Below are 25,896 nucleotides of genomic sequence, written 5' to 3'. Positions count from 1 at the left end.
TAAGCTTTTATCATTATGGTTATAGTTTTTGGTTTTTTGGGGTTTTTTTTTTTGGTACCGGGGATTGAACTCGGGACCTTGCGCTTGCACGGCAGGCAGCAGAACCACTGAGCTAAATCTCCAGCTCATTTTTATAGTTTTTTTTGGGGGGGTACTGGGGATGAAACTTGGAACATTGCGCTTGCGAGGCAGGCACTGGAACCACTGAGATAAAAGCCCGGCCCCTTATCATTATTTCTAAAGTGAAAGTTGTGTCATTTATAGTCATAAATACACAGCTTATTGGTTTTTTGGGGGGTGCTCTTTAGACAGGGTCTCACGCTGTAATTCAGGCTAGCCTCAAACTCAGTGCGATCCTCCTGCCTCAGCCGCCCCAGTGCTGGGATTACAATTGTTCACTACCACATCTGGCTTGAATTTAAAAGAGATATACATTCTAGTTTTAGGCATAAGCAGAGTGACCAAACAGACTAAAAAATAAATTGTTTAGGCAGTACAGTGGACTTCTTGGGCGTTCTGGCATTATAAGGGGGACCATGATTTACTAAGCACCAATCAACTGACCTAAAGTCACCTTATGATTCCTCCCCAACTTAGCCTCTCTCTCCAAACATTGCCCCCACCACATACACTCTACACTTAACTGCCTGTTTGGGGTAGAGAATTAGTAACTAGAAGACACTGACCCTTACCAGATTGTATTTGAAAGGGAAAGAAAGGAATTACATAATACAACTCAGCTACGTCTTCAGGTACCAGCTGGGATGCAGATAAATGAAAATTAATTTAGACATGGGTTGGAATCACCCATAGTTTTGAAACAAGAAGAGTCAGAACCTAGAGAGTTCATTTTTATTCCAAAAAGGAGGAAGGGAAGAAAAGAAAGGAAAGAGGGCAAGAAAGGAGGTAGAGGAATTTAAACATTAAGACATGCTTTAGGTTTCTGCCAAGGTCTTATAAAAACCTACATGAACTTCAGTTACCGACTGACAGTGTCGTGTGCTTTTAATTATATTCTGAAAATGTGAAAGCAAGCAAGGAAAAATTACATCATGGTTCTCATTTACATTTATCATTCCCTCACTAGGGGGATATTTAATCACATACCGACATCTGTGGATGATTATATACGAAGATGGGCATTTCAAGATCAGGTTTAAAAGTTCTAGTGTCTTTCTTTTCATACACCAGTCATGAAGCAAATTCACTAGCGGTGTTGTAGTATGTGGAAATATTTGGGGAAGTCCAGAAGCTATCTCCCCATCGTGTATGAAAATTTTATAATAATTTCTTTGCCCTCTCATCCTCTTCCCACAGTAAATCTCAGAGGTGATGTTTCCTTTCCTCTATCTAGTTATACAATCACTTTGTATGGCACAACACTTTGTTAAGATTCTATATCTTCTCCTGGAATCAAATGCAATACTAAATCATCACTACTGTATCTTGGCTCTTTCAATACCCAATCAGAATTTGCCTCCCCCTAGGTGAAAGTGACATATTCTAATACAAAAAATTTCCAAGCAAAATGGGGTTGGGCTAGACTAAATATGAGTCACAGCTAAATATGAACTGAAACAGAAAATGTGCTAGTGAAATCCTGCCCTTAACAACTTCATCTCACACTCCTAGATTTTCAAAAATGATGAACATTGTGACTTAACCAAGAACAACCTGGGTAGCAAGGTTTTGTTGCTGTGTACTGTGAACTAGTTCAACATTCTCTCCTTATTATGCACCAAGACCCTTCAATGCCAACTTGGAAGGACATCGATGTTGTGCTGGAAGACAAGGCTTTGGCTGGTGCTGAACAATTAACTAAAGGGGCACTGGAAGCCAGGCACAGTGGCGCACACCTGTAACCTCAGCACTTGGGAGGCTACATCAGGAGGGTCACTGTGAGTTCAAGGCTAGCCTGAACTACATAGTGAGACCCTGACTCAAAAAAAAAAAAATCCACCATACTGGAGATTAATTCTGAACTCTGTATCACTCACTTTTACCTTTAACAACATATATTTAAAGAAAATATTTACAAAGTAAGGCTCCTTCTAAAGTCTTGCATAAACATTCTTTCTTGTTCAAACAGCCGCCAAAGTTAAGGATATGATAGGGTTAAAGAAGCCTGTCCCTGCGAGATATGGAGAGGGTGGGACAGTTATAACATCCCAGTAAGTGAGACAGTATCTCTCAACATCCCAATACGTAAAGGGACAAGAATTCACTCAATCTGGCTGCAGTTTTAGGAACATCTGTGAAGCATTTCCCCAGGATCTCAGTAATTTCTATATTTCTGATCTACAAAGGATATTCTAGTATTTGTTCCCATGTCAAAAAGGAAAAGTTAGGCCATAGAAGCCAAAAAGAAATTTTAACACAAAACACTTAAGCTAATAAAAGCAGAGTTGATCTTTCACTTTTGAGCTTTTGCAGAGAAGACACAAATCTCAAACCAACCATAGAATCCTCTAAACTCTTTCCCTCCTTTTACCTTTTGATATTGCGAGGGCTCTGCTGAGCTGCTGTGGTTCCTTGTGGCACAAGAGGTTACCACAGGTTGGAGCTGGGCCTGGCTCTTCAAAGCTAACAGGGCCCAGACACAGGTGTGAGAGTAGGCTGCTAGGAAACGCCTGGGGTGTGAGGTGAAGCCTCTTCTCTTCAAGAGACAATTCAATTTCTCATCTTTTACTCGCCTACCAATCAGTCCACATAAAACCAGCCTTACAGCCTAACAGAAAGACGGCTAAGTGGGGCTGGGGATTTAGCTCAGTGGTTCCAGCGATTGCTGCGCAAGCGCAAGTTCCTGAGTTCGATCCCTGGTACCAAAAAAAAAAAGAAGGCCAAGAACTGGCCCACTGGTCACAGCCCATGGCCATAGCCACCACCTCTTCCTCTGCTGCTTCCATCTACCACTCCACCCCTTTTTAGTAGGAAGGATTAGGTGAGAGAGGCAGTGGAAACTGCTTCCTATTTTTTTCAGGGTCTTCCAGGTCAGAAATCTTGCTACCTTCCTCTACATGTTCAAAATTTTCACAGGGACAGGGGATATTGCTCAGTGCTAGAGCACAAGCTTAGCATGCACCCAAGAAGCAAAAATTAAATTTAAAACACACACCAAAATGATCTCAGTGTTTTGGTGGAAAAAAGTTGAAACATGGTTCTACAGAAGCTCAGGCGCTCAGAAGTAGAAGGCAGTGCTGAAGGTGGCCTCGAGCAGATATCAGGAGGTCTAGCTCTGTTTACCACATCAAGGTCTTGAACACAAGTCAAACTCGGTAACAGAAGATGTAGGGGAGAAGGCAGAGGGAGACAAAGCAGGGATAAAAACTGAATTCAAGGGCACAAGCAACAGGCCTGCATACAGCACACAGAAAGGATTCTCCTAGGCTAAACGAGTCCTCATTAGCTAGATCAGGACAATGTTCACAGGGCACTGACAGCCCAAGGCAGGGCCAGAGGAGAAAGAACTGCAGCCTACTACCTGGGGGAAAAGAAAATTTTCAGGGCTTCTGTCAATCTGAAATCAAAATCAACTTTTCAACACAGGTTCCACAGAAGAATGCCCAATGAAACACGTAATTTCTCAACTAAACCACCACGACCACAGTAGGCCTGAATCCCACTCTTGAGATGTCCAGAGTTATAATCCAAGATTATTTTATCTTTAAAAGATAACGGGGTGGGGGGGACCCAGTAGTGAAGCACTTGATTAGTGTGTGTGAGGCCCTGGGTTCAATCCCCAGGAATGCCAATAAATAAACAGACAGACAAACAGGCAATCATTCCTAATATGTTTCAGTAAGCAACTGTAATTCTAGTTTTAGAATCATCGGAGGAAAAAAAATTCTAAGCTACTTGGAGCTGTGGCTCAGTGGTACAGCCTAGCATGCTTGAGGTCCTGGGTTCAATCCCCAGCAACACACACACACACACACACACAAAGCCAATGCCTTTAAAGGTCTCCTTCTCCAACAGATGATAGTTTTTATTTATCAAATTTCAAAGACAAATTTTTCAAGTTCCAAATATTTACCAAGTACAGTATCTGGCAATGCAAAGAACACAAAGATAAAACAAATTTCCATCCTACAGAAATTTACCATGGGAATAGGGAGTGTAAAGAAAAAAAGAAGACAATTCTACTTATAACACAGGAAGAACATGGTAAGTCCCAGACAAAAGTGTGCTAAGGACTACAAGGTGCAAAGTACTACTGAAGAAAAAAAAGCATCTTGGGGTGGTAAGAGGCAGGGAGCAGTGGGCAAGGTGAAGGCTCACACAGCATCATCAAGAAAGTGACAAATAAGGAACACATAAGGAAAGACAGGTAGGATGTCAACAGGCAGAAATGGGGGGTATTCAGTACAGTCGTCATGAAAAACAGTACAAGAGTCCTCAAAACAATTAAAAATAGGGGCTGGGTGTATAGCTCAGTAGAGTACTTGCCTAGCATGTACAAGGCCCTGGGTTCAATCCATAGCACCATGAAAATAAAAATAAGCTGGGTGTGGTAACTTATGCCTGTAATCTCAACATTCAGGAGGCTGAAGCAGGAGATCACCACAAATTCAAGGCCAGCCTGACCTACATAGCAAGACCCTGTATTATAATAAAAATAAAAAATAAATAAACAAAAATACCATATGATCCAGCAATTTCACTATGTCTGCACTCCCCTGTTTACTGAAGCATTATTCACAATAGCTAAGAGATGGAATCAACCTAAGTGTCCAACAACAAGTGAATGGACAAAGAAACTATCATACCAATCATGAAATACTATTCAGCCTTTAAAAAGGAAGAAAAATCTGTTATTTGCAACTACATGGATGAACTGGGAGGATACTGTGTTAAGTAAAACCAGAAACAGAAAGACAAAGACGACATGTTCTTACTCATGTGGAACCAAAAATAATAAAAAACAAAAAGAATTCATAGAAGTAGAGAGAAGAGTGGGTACCGAGACTGGAGGTCACCAAATGGGCCTACTGATGGAAACAGAAGTCACAGTCAGGAGAGCAGGAAGTAAATTGCAGCAGACAATTCCTAGAAGCTGACAGAGCCGGTGACAAACAGTGCCAAATGCCGTTGAGGATAAGGAGGATGAGGATGGAGGAAGGGCTACCAGGGAGATGTTGGTCTAAGGATACAAAATTTCAGTTAGATAGGAACAAGTTCAAGAGATCTATTGTCCAACATAGTGACTATAGTTAATATACATCGCATTCTTGAAAAATGCTGTTAGAGTGGATATAAAGTATTCTTACAACAAAAATGAGAACTGTGTGAGGTAATACAAATGTTAATTAGCTAGTATAGTCAATTCACAATGCCTATACTTTAAAATGCCATGTTGTATATGGTTAAGTACAGTTTCAGCTGTCAAAATAAAAATAAGTTAAAAAAAAAAGAAAAAGAAATGAGGCATGTTCATGGAACCACCCATTCTGGGTAGAACAGTGATTTCTAAACTGTAAAATTTCCAAGAAAAAAAAAAATGGGTGTGGAGAGAATGAAAGAAGTTAAATAGTGAGGGGAGGGGGGTTGGGGGAGATGAGATAAAATAAATTTATTTAAAAAAAAAAAAGAAGTTGAACATCAGGAACGGTGTACTCCAAAATATTTGAGAGAAAAAACTGAGCTATAAATAGTCTTATCTCCCTCAGAAAAATAAAATAGCAAGAATTTCATTTCACTTTTTTAATTTTACAAATGATAGAGATAAATAATGACCATCTATCATCATTGTAATTTTGTAAGTAAGGAACCATTTTAGTTCTAAACAGCATTTTGTCTCAGAGACTTAAGACTGGTTTTCCTTTTCACACTGCTCAGGTGAGCCAGGCCTTCAGCCCACCTAACACAAGCAATTAGGGTCCCTAGGTTAGGGACACCACAGGGACAGAAGGAGATACAGCCAAACCCACACTGGCAAGACTTTGGAATGACAGAGGACGATGTGTTCAATTAAGCAGAAAGAAAAATAAGAATTTTAAGGGGAGGGTAAGGAATTAATCATCAGAACTCTGCTCTAACTTGCTCAAAGAGTGTTCCATGGAATTAGGGGAAAGGGAGTGTAAGGCTAGAAGTGCTCAGGCCACTTAAGAGGATACTGCAATTTTAGGTGAGAGGTGTTCAGGGTCTACATTCAAGTGGCAAAGTAAGAACTGCATATAGACATTGAGGAAAGGGGAATATTCCAAGATGACTTCCAGGTTTTGATTCTAGATAATGCAAACGAATATATATATAGTACTGTTAATGAAAATTCATGAGTGGGTAGTGGATAAGAGAAGAAAATGAAGTTACTTGAGGTGGGCTGCACGCAGAGGAATTTGACAGAGGGCAGAAATATGAGAGACAAAGTTGGGGAGTAAGATGTGGAAGGCATGGAATGGGGCAAGTTTGCCTCCTTCATCACTAGGCGGTATCTGAACCCTACCTGCCAAGCACCGGTCAAGCCATCAGGGAGACAATGAAACACAGCATCAGAGCTGGTACCTGCACTCAAAAGGCTGGCAATCTGGCAAGAGAGAAAGACATTAATGCAATGATAACCCAGATGGGTATGATTAGAAATTATACTAAAGTGTCTAATTTCCAAAAGAGAGGGAGAAAGAGAAAAGGACAACACAGAGAACAGATACTTGAAAAATGGCTTTAATTAAAAGGCAAATGAGCCTACCCATGGAAACAGAACTCACAGTCGGGAGAGTAGGGAGTAAATTCAAAAATGGGCATCTGAAATGAACAGACATTTCTCAGACAAAGAAGTAAAAGCAGCAAATAAACATATGAAAAAATGCTCAACATCACTGGTCATTCGAGAGATGCAGATGAAAACAACACTGGAGCAGACAATTCCAGGAAGCTGATAGGGCAGGTGACAAACAGTGCCAACTACTGCTGAGGCCAGGAAGGACGAGAACTGAGGAAGGCCCACTGGCTGGTGTTCAAGAGGAGGAAGGAGGACCTGAGGTTGTTCTGAGGGGGTTGAGAGGGGGCTTGAGGGGGCAAATGAGATGGCAGGAAAGTGCAGGTGACAAGAACCCTTTCAAAAAGTTAAAGAAATGGAGATGGGTGACTTGGGGGAGTAGTGAGTTTTTTTCAAGATCTTCTTATTAGAATGAGGCCAATTTCAACTGGGTTGAAAGTAGAGCAGAAAGGACCACCTTAGAAAGAGATAGGAGAGAAGAGCGGGGAGGTATTTCTTCAAGAATATTAACCAGCAAGTTAGCACTGGATCCTCAGAGAGAAAGGTGAAAGAGAGAAGGTGAAAATATCCAGAAATAGAGATAGTAAGAAAGGATGTTCATCATACTAAATGGTCAAAAACTGAGAAGTCTCACGCTAAAATCAGGAACAACACAAGGACATCCTCTATCACCACTCCTGTATAATATAGTTCTGGAAACATTAGCCACAGCAATTAGAAAAGAGAAAGAAATAGAAGGAATAAAGATAGGAAAGGAAGAAGCTAAACTGTAGTTATTTGCTGACAATATGATACTTTACATAGAAGACCCAAAAAACTCTACCAAAAGACTTCTAGACTTAATGGACAGATTCAGTAGAGTAGCTGGATACAAGGTCGACACTCAAAAATCAATAGACTTCTTCTACACAAATAACAGACTCACTGAGAGAGAAATTAGGGAAACAATTCCTTTTACAATAACATCCAAAAAAAATGAAATATCTAGGAATCAACCTAATGAAGGAAGCAAAAGACCTCTACACTGAAAACTACAGCACTCTGAAAAAGGAGATCGAAGAGGATATCAGAAAATGGAAAGACGTTCCCTTGTTCCTGGGTAGGAAGAACGAATATAGTGAAAATCGCCATACTTCCAAAACTGCTATATAGATTTAATGCAATGCTGATTGAAATCCCAACAACATATTTCATAGAGGTAGAGAAAACAATCCAAAAAATCATTTGGAACCAGAGGAGACCTAGAATAGCAAAAGCAATTCTAGGCAACAGAGAGGTGGCTGGGGGTATCACAATCCCCAACTTGAAACTATACTACAAAGCCACTGTGATAAAAACAGCATGGTACTGGCAAAGAAACAGACCCAAGGATCAGTGGAATAGACTAGAAGATACAGAAAAAAACTCCAGGCATACTCAGCTACCTCATCTTTGACAAAAGAGCCAACCATCCTCACTAGAGGAAAGATAGCCTCTTTAATAAATGGTGTTGGAAAAGCTGGATTTCAACCTGCCAAAAATTAAAACTAGACCCATATCTATCACCATGCACTAAACTAAGATCAAAGTGGATTAAAGATCTAAATATTAAAACAGAAACACTAAACTTGCTGGAAGATAAGTTTGGTAGAACTCTTGAGGACACTGGCATAGGAAAAGACTTTATGAACAAAACCTCAGTAGCACGTGAACTAGCACAAAGAATCAACAACTGGGATCTCATCTTACTAAAAAGCTTCTGCGCTGCAAGAGAAATCACCAACAGAGCTAAGAGACAACCTACAATGTGGGAAAAAGTTTTTAGCAGCTGTTCCTCAGACAAAGGACTACTATCTAGAATATATAAAGAACTGAAAAAAATCAGACCCCCCAAATGTAAAGACCCAATTCAAAAAAGGGCATCTGAAATGAACAGACATTTCTCAAACAAGTAAAAGCAGTAAATAAACATATGAATAAATGCTCAACAACACTGGTCATTTGAGAGATGCAGATGAAAACAACAACTGAAATTCCACCTCACCCCAGAAAGAATGGCTGCTATCAAGAAATTAATCAATAACAAATGTTGGCGGAGTTGTGGGGAGAAAGGAACCCTTCTCCATTGTTGGTGGGAGTGCAGACTGGTGCAACCACTGTGGAAATCAGTATGGAGATCCTTCAAAGAACTAGAACTATTTGACCTAGTTATTCCTCTGTTGGCTATCTTCCCGAAAGAATTAAAAGAATCATACCACAGCGATATATGTGCACCTATGTTTATAGCGGCACAGTTTGTAATAACTAAAGCTTGGAAACAGCCCAAGTGCCCATCAACTGGAAACTGGATAAAGAAGATGTGGTTTTCTTATAAAATGGAGTACTACTCAGCCATAAAGAACGAGAAACTAAAGACATTTACAGCTAAATGGATGCACGTTGAGGCCATACTCTTATGTGAAATAAAACAGGACACACGTGTAAATACCAAACCAGTTTCTCTGGTATGAGAAACTCAAAGTGCAAATAAGGATTTAAATGATTAAAATGAATAACTGATAATGTGAAATAGGAAGAAAAGGTGCAAAGGGGTAGGGGAAGTGGGAGGGGAAGGGGAAAGGAAAGAAGGGAAAGGAAAAATTATGAGAAAAGGTAAAAATGGAAACAAAGTCTTTGTAAATAGGGAAGGGTGGAGGGGGTGAAGGGCGCACAGGTAATGGGGAAAAGATAAGAACCAAGATACATCATGTAAAGGTACAAGATCCCAATGATAAATGTGTTTATACCTAAAATGTACCAATAAAAGAATTTAAGGAAAAAAATTAACTCAAAAAAAAGAAAGGATGTTGGGGGAACATTTATTAGAACAGGGCAGGGTTTGGGGCATATTTCCAGGAAAATAGAGACGTCATCTGCTATGATGTGAGACATGAATAGCTGGGACTTCAGGAGACTGACTGACTGCCTTTACACAACTCTATGAGTATTGTCACCTGGACAGTCACTGCTGCCAACTAAATAATCACTCAACAAACATTCACTGAAGCTCTCTCAGAAGTAAGAACTGTGTACTTATGCACAGGCATAAATGAAGGAAGCATGAATTTATTACTATAGATAAGTACAATAGGTTACAAAAAAAAAAGGTTGATTTTATTGCTGTCACATCTAGAAAAAGACCACAAGCAATAACAGGTGATAATTACACATCCTTTGAAGCTTATGTATGTGCTAATGGATGAGATATCACTACTTCAGGAGCCCAAGATCCATTCCTCAGGAGAAAATTATATATAGTGTTAGTGCATTTACTCCACAAATAGCGCGTGCCTGAGCATCAGATAAATGAGCTCTGAAGAGGCAAATCATGGTTCATTGTCTTCCAAGAGAGTTCCACAGGGTGTGATAGGTCCTAGAAACTGCTCTTTCCACCACTGCAGCATATTTCATTGCTCAGTACTGAGCGTTAACTGAACCCACCAACACAAATTTTTATGCCTCATTAGAAAGTACAACTCTCAGCATCTGAACATTTTTAACACAATATTTTTCTGAACACATCATAATTTTAGGAATGGACTAAACCAAAAAGTGCCATAGAATAATTTTGCAGTCCCATTAAACCTCAAAATGAACTCTTAAAACCAATGCAGCTTTTAAAATTATGAGTCAAATGTGTTACTTCCCTGCATGTAAATATAGTAACTATAGTAACTATTTCAACTATAGTAAGAGTATAATGGACCTTTTTTCAGTGTTGGGGACTGAACCCAGGTCCTCATATATACTAGGCAAGTTCTCCACCACTGAGCCACATCCTCACCCCTAAAGCTATCCTCTCATATGTCCCTTAAGGTCCTTCCTAGCCTGGTCCCTGCCACCTCTTATGCTACTATTATCCACCCTTTTAATGTCTAAAAGCACTTTTATGCTCTCACCTAAGCTTCTTGCTCCAAGATAAGTACCACAGAAAACCAAACCCAAACTGGGCTTTATGCCTACCACGTACATGTAATCATTTTGTACTAAATATGACAAGGGGAAAAGTGTTGAAGTAGAGAAAATCATGCTGGCATATTTATTTCCCTAATTATCCTGATAAGACAGCTTAATGATTAAAAAGAAATTAATAGTAGGTATTAATATTGTAAAAAGTATGATAAATGACCTTTTGAGATTAAAGTATCATCATCTTGATTATTAGGTAAAGAAAAACCTATTAACTAACTTTCAAGTTGGGTAACTGACTCCATTTAAATCAGCCACAGTGCTCAAGATTTAATGTATTGTTCAAATTCATGTATGCAAACAGACTCATTAAAATTCAGGAGACTTCCCTCAGAAAACCCACTGCACTTAAAATTCAGAGCCCTAACAGAGGGCCTTAAACTGGAATATTTAAATTGAAACATTTGTCCCTTCTAGCCAGGGCAGTCTCCACTGTCTTTTTGCATTTGTGTTTTCTCCCTAAGCAAGAACTGAAGTCAGCCCATGAGTGAGATGCAGCAGTTCCAAGGCCAAGAACCTGTTCCTTACATGACACTGCCACTGCTCTCAAGGTCAAGGGCAGCTTTTGATTGCCTCTGCATGCAGCTAAGGACAGGGGCAAATACCTTCATTCCCAGTAAGAGTTTAAAGAAGAATATTTCTAATCCTTGCTTCGTAAAATACACATGCAAGACCCTGACTCAAAAATAAATAAATAAATTTTTTTTCCCTAGAATGCTGAAACATACACCCCATTGAGCAATCAAAATGTTTCTGTTGTTTTTGTGACAGGGTCTCCCTATGTAGTTCATGCTGGCCTTGAACTGACTAGGTAGCCAGGTTAGCCTTGAACTCCTGGCAATCCTCCTGTCTTAGCCTCCCAAGTGCTGGCATCACAGGTGTGTGCCACCACACTCACAAAGCAACCACAATATTCTTGTTCATTTTCATGGAACTCATCCTAATGGGTGCTTCTTAACAAAAAATGCTTATCATTTCCTGAGCCTGACTGCATGCTAGGCCCTGTGTTAAATACACTTCTATATTACTTCATTACAACCCCTCATACCAACCCTCCACAGAGAAAAGTGAAGTGAGATCGAGCAGGTTAAAGAACTTGAGACAGTCACCCAGGGGATAAGTAGTACTGTGGTTCATTCTGCTCCATACTGCCTCCCTAAAGATAACCAAGCCCCACCCCGCCAAGTATTTCTGAGTCCCTTTTGGGCCAAAAAGACACAGTGGTTAAGAGCACAAACTCATACTCACTGAATTCAAATCTGAGTTGGTTCTACCAACTTACCAGCTACATGACCTTCAGAAGGTACTCACCTACTGTATTCTGTGTCTCACCTCATTTTGGAAAATGGAGGCAATAACAGAACACAACTAAGGATTAAGTAGTTCAATCCATGAAAAATGTTAAGGCCTACAGGCACTTGGTATACAGTAGGCACCCTATAAATGTTACTTTTTTTTTTTTGGTACCGGGGATCAAACTTGGGTCCTTACATCCAACTCAGGTCCTTAAGCTTGCGTAGCAGGCGGCAAAACCACTGAGCTAAATCCCCAGCCCACTGTTACCGCTTATTAAACCAAGAGCTGTAACAGTGGAGCCCTGAAGGATTGCCAGGGTTCTCACAGCTTTCTGGACTTAGCCTCATTTAACTAGGACTGATTCACTCATACACATTCTCTCTCTCTCTCTCTCTCTCTCTCTCTCTCTCTCTCTCTCTCTCTCTCTCTGTCTGTCTCTGTCTCTCTCTCTGTCTCTCTCTCTCTCTCTCTCTCTCTCTCTCACACACACACACACACACACGGGTGGGTGCAGGCACACAAGAGTGCACTCACACACATGCCTTTTTCCCTATGGTGCTGAAGATATTATATGCACAGTAATGCATTTAATTCTCAAAAAAAAATAAAAACACTCCCATTACCCACTTTTCATCATTAAAGAAAATGGTTAGTTTTTGCCTTAGGCTCTCAAACAAATGGTAGTAGAATCAGTATTTGAACGTGGGTATTTCTATCCCAAAAGCTCATGTTCTTTTATCTACACTGTTGAATTTTTACATCAACTTTTTGCATTTTGTCAGTGAGTTATTAATTGTAACTTAGGAGATCTAAAAGTGGCTTTAGAGTGTATCTAGCACAAGATCCCCTTTTTGCACATGAAGAAATAGAAACCCAGAAGTTCACTGCTGACTTGCCGGAAAGCATATAACAAATGTCTTTTTTATAGTAACGTACCATCGCTTCTTCCTCTCAGATTCGAGGAGCATGCTCTAGAAGGCCCTCAGCCTGGCTTCTAATCTTTTAGGGGCACTGAAAAACCAATGACCAATCAACAATGCAATGGCTAAGTCAGAGCCCAAAGGCTGCCCTATGGGAAGTGCATGAGTTTTACAAGTGGACTTTGTCAAATTGAGTGCAGCTGCTCAGGCTTTTCCTCTTTCTGGCTCACAGGGGCACTCTGGAGACTTAGGGTTAACAAACAAAATCAAGTGTTAGTCTATAATGCCACTGCGATTGGAGGAAAGCTTTGCCAAACAGGGTTTTACAAATAAAAGCCAGAGTAGATAAAATTTCACCTTTGAAAGTAGGACAAGCAGCCCTGGATGGTGGTGCATGCCTGTAATGCTAGCACTAAAGAGGCTGAGGCAGGAGGATCATTGTGAGTTCAAGGCCCACCTGGGCTACACAGTGAGTTCAAGGATATCCTGAACTACATGAGACCTTGTCTCAAATAACCAAAAAAAAGGGTAGGACAAGCTAACATGAAGTCTAAAACTTGCCTTGCCTGAGAAAGGAAGCTCAACTAAGGCAGCTGTTAGTAGCAAAACGCAAACCTCAACAAAACACTGCAGAACAAAGCAGCGGCTCCATGTGGAGAGACGATGCAGAGATTTCTGATATAATTAGTTTCCTTCTCACAAAAGAATCAGGTTCCTAATTAAATTTCATCCCTTCCCACACCCACCCATTCTGTTGTGCACATATCTGATTGCTTCCTAAGGGACTGAGTTAGAGGCTAAGAATCAACCCGAAACCACAAGTCCACTGACCTTTCGGGGCCACAGGTGAAGTGATGCATGTTACAGTCAGCCATCACTGGGGCCTGTCCAGGGTACTTGCTCATCTTCCCACTCCACACCTTCTCCAGGGTTCTTCGGTCAGTTTGCATGACTCTTGCAGACCGCTAACAGGGACTGTGCCTAGTGCTCTGTGCCCAACACACCAAGTCCCGCAGTAAACTCCAGCACCCATTCTGAGAGGAGCAGGCTGTCATAGGCAGGGTGCCACCCAGAACTGAAGGAAGTGTGTCGCTCAACTCTTGCCGGAGTCTACTTACTCATGCAGTTGATCAAGCCCTTTACCCTCTAAAGTGCAAATTCCTTGTTTAGAGCTGGAAATAACTGTGTCTCTCCATTATCAAGCAGTTTATGCAAAAGAATGTAAGTGAAAGTAGTGTGTAAACAACAGAGGTGCAGGTGAAAGAAGAAGCAATTGATCCTGTCTCCTAACCTGGGGGAAGAGGGAGTCTCCCTGCTGCCCCTCAAAATCTACCTTCTAATTCCAATCAACTTTACCTCTTGTCATATCCTTTCCTCACTTGGGCCTTCAGCCCAGGGGACACGAGTTCCTCCAACCAAGAGGGCTATGTGGTAACTGCAGGGCAGGGGCCTCTGGCCTCTCTCACCTCTGTTCCACCAACCACTCCTGCAGATTCTGATCGTACTTCCCTCTAGCTCTCCCTAAATTCGTTCCTGCACTTTCACAACATATTTATCCTTTTGTAGCCTTTTTCTTCACTGTGTTAAAATGACCCACATACTTGTTAACTATTTCTTCTCTCAAAATTTTGCAGACCAAAAAATGTGGTTGACGGAATGGGTGAGCTTAGTGAAAATGTCAGGAAGTTAAGGTTTGACAGGAGTAGCACAAACCACTACAGTCTCCCCCACACAACTTCATAAGCAATGAGGGTTCCTGGAGATCTAGCAGCCTTAACCCATGCCCAGCTGCTCCTTTTTAGCCCAAAAGCAAAGGGCCAATCAAGAGCAGAGATGTACTCGGATCCTAGATCTCCTAGTTAAACCCTTCTTTTCCCCCTACAAACTGTTGACTATATTCAGATTGTATGCTAAATTATCAGTGTTTTTCACAGCAAGAGAAGTGAATGCAGATTAGGTATAAGAAAAAAAAGATTTGGCCAGACGTGGTGATACATGCCTGTAATCCCAACACTCGGGAGGCAGCAAAAGGTTTCTTCTAGTCTTAGATTATTTTTCACCTACCCTACATGCTTTGTGTGTAGAAAACGGGAGTATTTTATACATCTCTTCACATACCAATCTTTTTACAACTTTCAAGTAGTTATTGCTCTGGTTACATTTAGCTTTAACACAAAATCATGGTATGTTTTAAGGACAGGGTTCAAAAACATTAAGCAGTCTACAGTACTGCAAAAAACGCCACCAACTGACAGGAGAAACACAGGCTTGTCTCAATTAACTTATGTTGCTGCTTCTTCCATCTTCTTGTAATGCCCACCAGTGACAAGAACCCTCACCCAGTCTATGACAAGGATGGACCCTTTTTCTTTACAGACACTGATCTCATTAGACTCACGGAATGCTGCCACCGGAAGGGACTGATGAGACAGAAGCCTGAACTCATCTTTCACAGTGAGGAACAGGCCAGTCTAAAGTCTTTGGGAGGAACTTGCACCATGATGGATTGGGAACATGCACAGATTGCTTTTCACAGTGCCACATGCTTTATCTGACAATAACTTAAGAGATGATTTTAACAAAAAACGTGGTAAGTCATACGATGAGATCATAACATAAATATAAAATATAGTAGTTTATCAAACTTGAAGGCTGAAGGGTCAAGATATAAGCATACTTCTGATGGTAATATACATGCATGTTTTAAAGTTTAATTGTAATGAAATAATAAACATATATGAAAGATATTATTTCACTTTTTCCACAAAATTTTTATGCTTCTGTAAGATTGGAAATTTCAAAACAATGTAAGTAGACAAACAGAAAATGCACTAACTCAAATGATTCTGTTTGTCAGCAATACCCTGGTCTGTGTGTCACTGCTCATGACTAGCTGTGGCTTATGCACTAATTTTTTTACCATCTAATTCTAAACTATAAGAAAGTATTAGCAATCATGGGTCACGATTAAATCTGACAGTTTTGGGCAGAAGTTTCTAATTCCTTAGCCAAAGCTCTACACTAGCTGCTAACAAAAGAAAAAGAGATTGAACAAGAAGCCAAAGAAACTCATAGGGGAGGGAGACAGGATATTGTTTTCATTCTTCTCTTCTCAACCCAATCCCTTCTTACCAAATCCTGGCAGGAGTGAGGTGATAATGGACAGAGAAATGAGAAAGTGGCCTGTATCATTTCAAAATGCAATAGCTAACTCTCAAAGAACTATTTTCCATGCAGTACCAAGATTTTATTCAGATACATTTAAAAGAGGAAAAAAAGTTTAAAAGTTCCTTCTTGAAAACTGTAAAGATACCCCATCCAAATTCATAAGCAATTAACAATTTACAGTAGTCACTGACATCTTACAATGGAAGCTTTTCGATTTTTTTGCAATCGATTTTATATTTGTATATGTGGATGAGAATATTATTTTGTAATACATACTACAGATAAATATTTCATAGGGTCATAAGAAATGAACTTACAATTCAACTTTTAAGTAGCTCACCCTATATTTCACATCAAAACTTGATCATACATCTTCAGAGGCTGCCCTTCCACTTTATACATTAAGAAAATATCCATGGTTTATTAAAATAATTATCACCAAGTTCTTCACCAAAATATGCAAAATTATAATGTAAACTGGGAAGTCCTGCCAGTCCTAACTGTACTAGCAGAAATCTGTGCAACGCTACACATTGGCTAATCCTCTGTGGTTGGTTTTTATCATGATGAGGTGGGATTCCACACTTAACCCAGCTTTTGCAAAGCACTTTGAAATCCTCCAGTACTGTCACAGAATGACAAGCAGCACTGTGGTCTGTGTATCTTAATGACACCAAGCCTATATTTGATGAACATGATGGTGTGCAGAGCCTTAGCATTTGCCTTGGAAGCCAAGACTTCTTGGTTGAGGAAGATGAGAGCTCCTTGGAAAATGTCCAAAGGTTCACAACAGGTAAATACCAAGGCACCTAATTAAGCATGCTCGATGCTACAGGTAAGACAGCAAAAAAACACTTCATCACACCTAAAAGGGCTGCTGAAGAAAACTGTTTCTAAGCTATTTATTGGCTTCTAAACCGTACCTGGCTTCCCAAAGAAAATCCTGAATAACCAAGTAACTAGAAAAAAGCAGATAAGGCACATTTAGTTCTTCCTCTAAAGCAATCAAGCACATAATTCCTTTCAGGTTCTCAATTCAATTCAAAATAAGAAAAATCCCCAAACACAAAACTGAACAAAGGAAAAGGACATATCTCTAGACACAACATATCCAATAATTAGTCACTAAGAATAATGTTAATACTTACATTTAGCCAAAACATGTTGAACAGCAAACAGCTACCTGTTCACTTTAGAAAATAGCCAGGTGTAGGATGCTGCCACCTACACTGCCCCAGGCAGATGTCAGGAATCCACCACAGCCCAGAGTCTCTCTTGGCTCAGACAGAACCTCAGAATTCTGCACAATACAGCATTCCAGGAATCAGTATGGCATTTTTCATCCCAGCCTTGCATATTCCTCAACATACTATGCCAAAATCCAGAATCGAGTCTTTAAAGAAAGCCACTTCATGATTACTCTAGACTAAAATGAAATCTTCATTTAAACTATAAAATGGCAATTTATGTCTTATAAGGACAGAAAACATAATTGTACACCTAGACATATGCTGTTCCATTGAGATATACAAGCGGTTTTATAGAATAAATGTTTATAGACATCTTCTTAAAAATTTGGGCTGGGCATGGTGGCATACGCCAGTAATCCCAGCACTCAGGAGGCAGAGACAGGAGGATCACCATGAGTTCAAGGCCAGCCTGAACTACATAGCTAGACCCTGTCTCAAAAAAACAACAAAAAAACTGACAGTAAAGAATTTGGCTGTATTCAGCTCTTACAGCCAGTCCAATTCTAACCCACTCACTATACTGTCACTCATACAAATGCTGGGCAGAACACAGACACAAACAGAGCTCCATCTGCTAATTAAAAATGGGCATGAAACTGTTAACAGGCATCTGTTGCATTGTTTGAAGCTAATAGGCAGAGACAAAGCTGAAATGGCTCTTTTACGAAACCCTGAGATTTCACTCATTTTCTATTTGGTATTTATGTTAGTGGGGGTTTGGAAGCAGAGAGTTAAAACAGCTTATTATGTAGACTGAAAGTAGGTGAAATATCTTTCATATTTTAAAACAACCTTTTAGAACTGATTATAAAAAGACATAGTGCATTTTATACAGTGGGGGATAACATTCCTATGTTAAGAATTCAAACTGAACACTTGTAACCTTAACTCGGACATCATCTAATCATCTCTAACTCTATGAAAGAGCAATAAATTCATGTAGTGCTTTACAGCTCATATATTCCTTTCGCAATTCATCTATCCATCCATTAATTCATCCAGTTGTGTAGTCACTTAACACATGCCTCAGAGATTTAAAAGGTGAGTAAGACCTGATTCCTGCCTTTTGGGAACACACTGCAACTCTGAAATGCAGGTACAGTATTATTACACTCATCACAGGTGATGGAACTAAAGCCTAGAAGGACAACTCTCAAAGGCCATATACCAATTGCCAGGATGTGAACCCAGATCTGATCCAAACTCACTGCTCTTAACTCAACATGCTAACAGACTAACACCGAACATGAACCAGTTTGCTTCCCATACCTGGAAAATGAAAACAATTTAGGACTTTTTCATCCAAACACCAACTCTGATAAAGGATCACTTTTAAAATATAACTACCATACACCCTCTTTTTTTTTTTTTTTTTCTTTTTTGGTACTGGAGATTGAACTCAGGTCCTTCCGCTTGCAAGGCAGAGGTTGGAACCACTGAGCTAAATCCCCGGCCCAATATACCTTTGATCATGCCTGGTCTGCAAGCCGGCAGTTTACAAGCCTCATCGAGCCACAAATATCTGTGTCTGGCCCTCACATTGTTTTCTTCTTCTTCGTTTTAACTCCCCATAAATTTGGGATTTCATGCGAAATTTTCACTATACCTTGAAATGAGATTTCCCAGCATGTTGACACCATGGTAAAGTGATACTGAAATGTTCCCTTAGAGAGGGAACATACTGCCTGGTTTGTCCAAGTCTACACCACCTTCTACTGCCTCGTATTTGGGGGCCATGTCCCTTATTCATGTCCCTCATTCATGGCTCCTACTTGGTCTGTTTTGAGTTTGCACTTCTGACCTAGGCCAGAACAATCAATAATCTTACCCTACACTTCCTTTTTCAGCTTTCCACGGCTACTTACATTTCAGAAGCTCAGTGATCTGACACTCTGTAGTATCACTGACTATCTCAAATCCACTTCCCACCCTCACTCATCCTATGAAAACTTTCCTGCAAAATTTTCCCAAATAACAACTGTAACCCCCACGGGAGAGCTGATCTCTAGAGCGGAGCTGTAAGCAGGCAGGCAGCGCTCAGCCAGAGGCAGCCTCCTCAGGCCATGCCAGCAGCTCCCCATTTGGGCTCTACAGTTCTTTTCAGATTCAGTTCTGGGAGTCACCGCAAAAATCAACTGCTACATTTCTCCTTGTCTTCAAAGGCTAGACTTATTTCTCTTTTACACAATAACCAAACCTATTCCCCCTCCAGCTTTTCTCAGTGGATCCAAACAATGTTGCTGTTGTTGCCAAGAGAACCCCCTCCCTGATTTGAGGCCCGTGGAACAGCTCGTGGAGCTCTTTAAAGTTCACTTATTCTCAAGGCAGGGATCTGTCTTGAATCCAAGACTCAGTTTCCTTTGCCCAGCTTGAATTTGTAGAAAGCCTTCTTCCATTCACGAGAACACTGGTTGCGGGGGTGGGTTTAACCCTTAATCATTCAGTAATAAATTCCACTTTTTCTGAACTAGTGTTGCTATCAAAGCTATCACTTACATGGGAGATCTACTGACAGCTTACAACAAACACAATGGCATTAAAATAGGGCTTTATGCACAAAATGTTCAATTTGAACGTGCATGTTCCTTGAATATTTTTGTTTGAAAAGTTGAAACCAGGAAAACAACTATGAAAATTAAAATCATCCTACTCTACATATCTGGATTATGCTCAGCCAAATGTTGATATCATCTTGGATAAAAATGTAAATATGACAGAGCTTGTTTTTCAGTCAATAAGGCTTGATAAAAAGCTTTGAAATGTTACCAACCAAAAACAGTTTTTAATTTTAAACAAGGGTGAACAAACTTTTTCTACAAAGAACCAGTTAGTAAATATTTTTTTAGCTTTGTGGGGCACATATGGTCTCTGTTGCACATTCTTCATTGTTTTGTTTTATTTTAAAAATATCCTTTGAAAATATAAGAAGCATTCTTAGCCTGTAGATTGTACAAAAAACAGGCTGCAGGCCACAACTGGCCCACGGGCTATGGTGTGCTAACTCTAATTTTTAAGGAAAGAGAACCCAAGAAAAATATGGCATGATGCAGAACAAAATGTCTATAATTGTTCTGGTGAGACTAAGCTGAAATAATTACCAACATGCGGCTATTAAAACGGTTTCATTAGTTATTTTGCACGTGGAAGGAATTTTAATGGCAGAACGTACTTTGATCTCCTAACCTGAAACTACAAACACACACAAAAGAGGGCAAAGGACAGCCATGTGCTGAGTTCTCCCAGTATAAACCCTTATAATGCTCTAAGCCATTGTATGAACACTACTTCTCCACACAGACATGGCTAATCAAAGTGGAAGCATCTCAACTTTCCTCACACAGAAACATATGTGCACAATCTAATTTCTCCCTAGAAAATGTGGTGACTTGAATTATGGAGATGATCAGACTGACTGGAATTAGCAGCATCTCATTGTGAAAAGTGACACAGACTTGGATTGGGGATTTTACCAGAGGCTCTGCCACAACCAACTGTGTGATTCTGAGACATCAACTAAGCCTTCATTTTTTTCACATGTGAAGCTGGAACAGGGCATAAAATAGGTAATTCCTAAGACTTTCTGCTGTCAAACTATGACTACACTAAATAATGAAACCACTCAGGAAATACCTAACAGGAAGAAGGGGGCAGGGCAGGGGAGAGACGACAAAGGGAACACATTTAGGTTGTCCTTCTGGAGGACAGAGCTGGCTTATCTTTTTGTCCTACCAGCACCTTGTTCCATTTTAACATGTCAGTATCCCCTCTCATCAATATTAAAATAAGTCCACATCAGATAGGAGATAAATATATAGTTAACTGTATTATCATTCCCGTTATCTTAATATTATATTTTATAGGCATTTAATTAAATGCTAATTATGATTATATAAGGGGGCTCTTGGAGCCAATAGATAATTTCTCAATATCTGAACTGAGTCTGGCTGGCCCGAGGCACTAGGTCTATAATTTCAAGTAGATAAAAATATCCTTATTCCATGATTAACAAATATTATCTAGCCGGGCCTGGTGGCACATGCCTGTAATCCCAGCACTCAGGAGGCTGAGGCAGGAGGATTGCCATGAGTTTGAGGTCAGCCTGAACTACATAGCGAGACCTTGTCTCAAAAAAACAAACAAACAAATCTACCTTTACCACCACAAAGAGCAGAAAGGAAATGAGAGGGATCAGAATGGCAAGACCTTAGAGAGGTGAGAAGAAAGTATCTGTGAGACAAATGTATCCAGAAAAAAAAACAAGTAATTGTCTCTTCCTTTCATGATGACAGAACTCCTACTCAAACAGTGTCTATAGATGGCAGGCTCCCATTTTTAAAACAACCTAAATTTTTAAAAAGGCAAATCAAGACTTAGAAGGTATCTTTATGGGAAGAAACAAGACAGGCGTACATACATAACTACCAAAACACACACACAAACCCCAGGCATTAAGAAATGGATCTTCCCTGCGACAGAGCTTATCAAGTTTTGTCAGCAACGCTAGGGCAGACCTTGTAGAAACCCAGTCACAGAAAAGCCTAGGAATTTACACACATAGGTACTTCAAGATACAATTATGACTGTGGAAGAGACAGGCCACAAGGGTCACCTCAACAGCTTCAGATCACCTGGGGATGGGTGCAGGGCTTGGGGGAGGTGACCCTGCTGCTAGAGATGTGAACATTGCCAGTCTATGTTTACAGTCAGTGAAGAGTCTGGAAAATTTCACCAGAATGGCATTAACATTCAGCTAATTTCCTCAGCTTAATTTCAACTGCAAAGCATTAGGTTTCAGATATATAAATTCTTCTGCTGTCTGAAAGCAGTGTGCTACCACTTCCTGTAGAAGCTCAGGGGCTAAATAAGAGGCATGGCATTTCCCCTCCTCCATGTCAACTGTTCACAGCTTCTTTTTAACCACATCCCACCACACAAAAAAATATGAAAACCAAGATGTCCCATGAGATTCACTCCATTTAATGTCTACCTCCTAAACTGTTACAAGATACTGCTTTGCATATCTTAAGAGCTGTAAGCCTTCAAACTCATTTCGTGATTTAAAAAATGAAATCTACTTAGAGTTTGGGACACTGCTAAGTGGTAAGCACTTGCTAGCTTGCTTGAGGCCCCGGATTCAATCTCCATTAAGGAGGTGGGAGGGTTGGGATTCGCTCAAGAATAATTCTAAGCTCCCCAGTATGAAATAATAATAATAATAATAATAATAATTATTATTATTATTCTAAGCCTTCAGAATGAAAACCATTTTTTAATTATTTATTTATTGGGTCTGGTATTGAACCCAGAGCCTCACACAACGCTAATCATGTACTATACCACTGAGCTACACCTCCTGCCCGAAAAATAATTTTAAAAGATAGCAGATACCCTTACAGAATATATGGGACAAAAATTAAATGAAAAAAGAGAACTAATAAAAGTATTACAAACAAGCAAAAACTCATCTGAGGAACTTAACAGGAACAGAATCAGTGCAATCTACTCACTTTCAAGGCAGGAGGACACTTGGGGGAGGGGTCACACAAAGAGGATACAGTCCACCCACTCGTTAGAAATTATCCTTTCCCATCTCCATGGCAGTTTGCATTCAACAGTGAAAAAGAGATAGCTGGGGTTTTTAAATTAGTACCAGTGTCAAAAATTAACGCCCTTTAGTTGCTATACCAGCTCCCACCAAATCTTTTAGAAATACACTTGAGAGATGACATTTAAAATCCGCTTCCTCAGAAAAGAAAAAGTCCCACTCAAGACTGACTGCCAAGAACTTGGAACTCAAACTTCCCTAAGCTAGATATCATACTGGGGTTTTAGGCCATTCAATCTGTATGAAAGAGATTAGAACAGTCAAATGAAATCCTTTTCCCAATACTTGAATCAAAAAGTGCTTTATATCCAAATATTCTGTTTTTAAAAAGATAATATCCTTAAAACACAAATATTTAAACACTCTTATTACTAAAGAACTAGCCCTCTATTATTTCTCAACCCAGAAATTCATGGTGAAATAAATACACTGTACGAATCATTTGAAAGATACCTAAATAAGCTACTATTAAAAGCCAGAAACATCAAACAACCCAAAACTAAGATTCTTAAGATATTTAATCAACTCCAACTATTAAAAAAGTTAAAGTCACTTCTACAGGCAGTTTAAAGGCAGTTCTGATTTGCTTTTCCGTTCATGGTAATTACACATCTTGTTACCTGACACGGTGTCTTTCACTACAAATGTAGGAAGGACAGCTCCCAGGCAAGATCAGAAAAACTATTGAATCAACTGGAAGAAATGAGGGAAGAGATATCACATGTTGTGATATATTTAAGCAATAATTAGAATCAAAGCAAAATACACTGGGAGGCAGGCAGAATTCAAGATCAATTTCTTGGCTTAGAAGTTATAAAACATTCAAGCTCAATAATTTTAAAAGATGAAAAAGTCTTGTTCCTCAGGAGATGGTAATAAAGGAGTGAACCATATTTTCTTGACATCACTCCCAAAAGTCACCAACCCCCTTAACACCCGTTAACAACGCATGGAACAACTTAACACTCCATAGACATTATTCCATCATTAGTCACTTTTTGCTTTCTCCTGCACTTGATCCAAGAGAAGTAAAGAGGAAATTTGGTCACCAGTGGTCCTAGTTACTGGGGAAAGTCTGCACCCCACTGCTTTCCACTTCCTCTCCCCTTTCCATCTTCGGTCTTCCCTACTTACCCTCTTTACTACAAATGCAGCTTCCCCTTTTCCTTTCTACCTCACATCCAGCTCTCCTTTACTTTCTCCACCAAGTATCCTCATGCCTCCCTCTGTTCCCCTGAACCCTTTCCCACCCGCAATTTTATTCTGCCCTCTCTCATGTCGTCTCCGTCCGGACCTCCTTGTGGCCAGTGCCCCCTCACTCCTCACCTCCGGTCATTCATCCCCTCAGTTCCCATCCGATTGCTTGGTCTCCTCTCTTGTCCCTTGTGTCCTCTGTCCCTTTACTTCACGTCCCTCTCCTACTCCAACCCATTTCCCCCCTCACATTTCCTTTCTCTTTGCTATCTTTTAACCATTTTCGCATCCACTACCCCCATCTCTCTCCCCAAGAGATTTCCTGTGTCCCCCCCACTTTGTCCCTCTGGGACCCCTCCTTGTCAGCCCGGAGCCGCTGTCTCTCCAGTACCCCTAGTCCCTGTTCCTCTGCTTCCTCTTCTTTGCCCCCAAGTTCCCCCTCCACCCGCAGCCTCGTGTCCCCGCCCGCCCCTCCCTCACGCCTTCGCCTCTTCCACTGCGCTCGCCTTCCTGCGGCCCCGAGGTCCCCTCTCCCCAGCGCGGAGCCCTCGCTCGCCCTCGCTCAGGCCCCCTGGAACCCGCCCCCGACCTCGCACCCCCGTCCTGGGCCGCCGCCTCTCCCTCACCGATGGTGGAGATGAAGGTGGTGTTGAAGGCGTCCTCGGAGAAGCGGAACAGGAGGCAGGTTTTGCCCACGCCCGAGTCGCCGATCAGCAGCAGCTTGAACAGATAGTCGTACGTCTTCGCCATCTTCTCGCTCCGGCCCTCTGACCGGGGAGCGAGAGGAGGCGACGGAGAGAGCGCGGAGGGGGCTGCGAGCTGGGGGGCGTGCCCGCTGAGCCGCGCGCGAGCCCCGCCCCTCTCCCCGCCCCGGCCCTCGCGACCAATCCCCGGAGACTTCATCATCTCCGCCCGCGCCCCGGGCTTCATGGGACTTGTAGTTCCTTCCGGGAACGTCGGGCGTGCCGGGTGCGGACTGTCCGTGGAGTGCCCAGCGGGTGAAAGATCTGCTCAGGGTCTTGTGACCCGGTCGACTATACCTTTCCAAACGAACAGGGAAGGGGGACCTCCTTTCGAGCTCTGCCCGTCGCGCCGCCGGAACTTAAAACTTCGTTGTTTCTTTGTTTGCAGGAGCCTTCAAATCCAGGACCTCGGAGTCTGAGTCGCTCAGCTTCTGCATCTCTTCCGCCGGGACCGGAGCCGGGACCGGAGCCGGGACGCTTTCTCGGGAGCCTGGAGACCGTCTGCAGGGCATTCACTGGCTTCTCTTCCAGTTTCTGCCCAGCAACATCCCATCAGCCCCCTCCCGCAGCCTCTCAGTTACGGAGCTGACAAAGAATGATTACCATGATGACTCGTGCCTCCTTCCTGCCACACGGACCACGGCCACGCGCGATGACTATTTAGAGAATCTGCTGCGCAGACCTCGTCCCTCTCCCCGCAGGAGGAAGGATTTTTTAAATCTAGGAAGGCTTGTGCTACAGCTCTGTGTTCTGTAAAAAAGCAAGCATCATCTGAGGTGGGAAATTTGGCCATGGGAATGTAGAGAGTAAGATTTGGATGTAATCTTGGCGAGGCGCTTAACCACTGTGACCGATCACGCAGGCTCTGTGGAACTCAGTTTTCTCATCTGTAAAGTGAATATAAAACAAGTTACTTCATAGGATTGTAGTGAAAAGTAAATACCAAAAGTGAAAGCATTTCGAACCGGTACAGCCCTGTGAGTGGTACCCAAGCAGTGAGTGCTGTTTATATTCATCA

The 25,896-nt window shown here is 41.2% G+C and overlaps 1 protein-coding gene across 1 annotated transcript in view; it reads right to left on the bottom strand.

Annotated features, from left to right (window-relative positions):
- Window positions 1-24,978, bottom strand: part of Rab8b (RAB8B, member RAS oncogene family) — a 72,891-nt gene extending 47,913 nt beyond the window's left edge. The window contains exon 1 of the mRNA XM_004855686.4: window positions 24,762-24,978. Coding sequence (XP_004855743.1) covers window positions 24,762-24,885 — 124 coding nt within the window. The 5' untranslated portion in view covers window positions 24,886-24,978. The remainder of the gene's footprint in view (window positions 1-24,761) is intronic.
- Between the last annotated feature and the right edge of the window lie 918 nt (window positions 24,979-25,896).

The sequence above is a fragment of the Heterocephalus glaber genome, unplaced genomic scaffold, assembly GCF_053883595.1.
Source record: "Heterocephalus glaber isolate CG9 unplaced genomic scaffold, H.glaber_assembly_v1.0 deba00001689, whole genome shotgun sequence".
In the NCBI taxonomy this organism is placed as follows: domain Eukaryota; kingdom Metazoa; phylum Chordata; class Mammalia; order Rodentia; family Bathyergidae; genus Heterocephalus; species Heterocephalus glaber.
The sequence above is the reverse complement of the archived record's forward strand: the minus strand, read 5'-3'. Positions and strand labels throughout refer to the sequence as shown.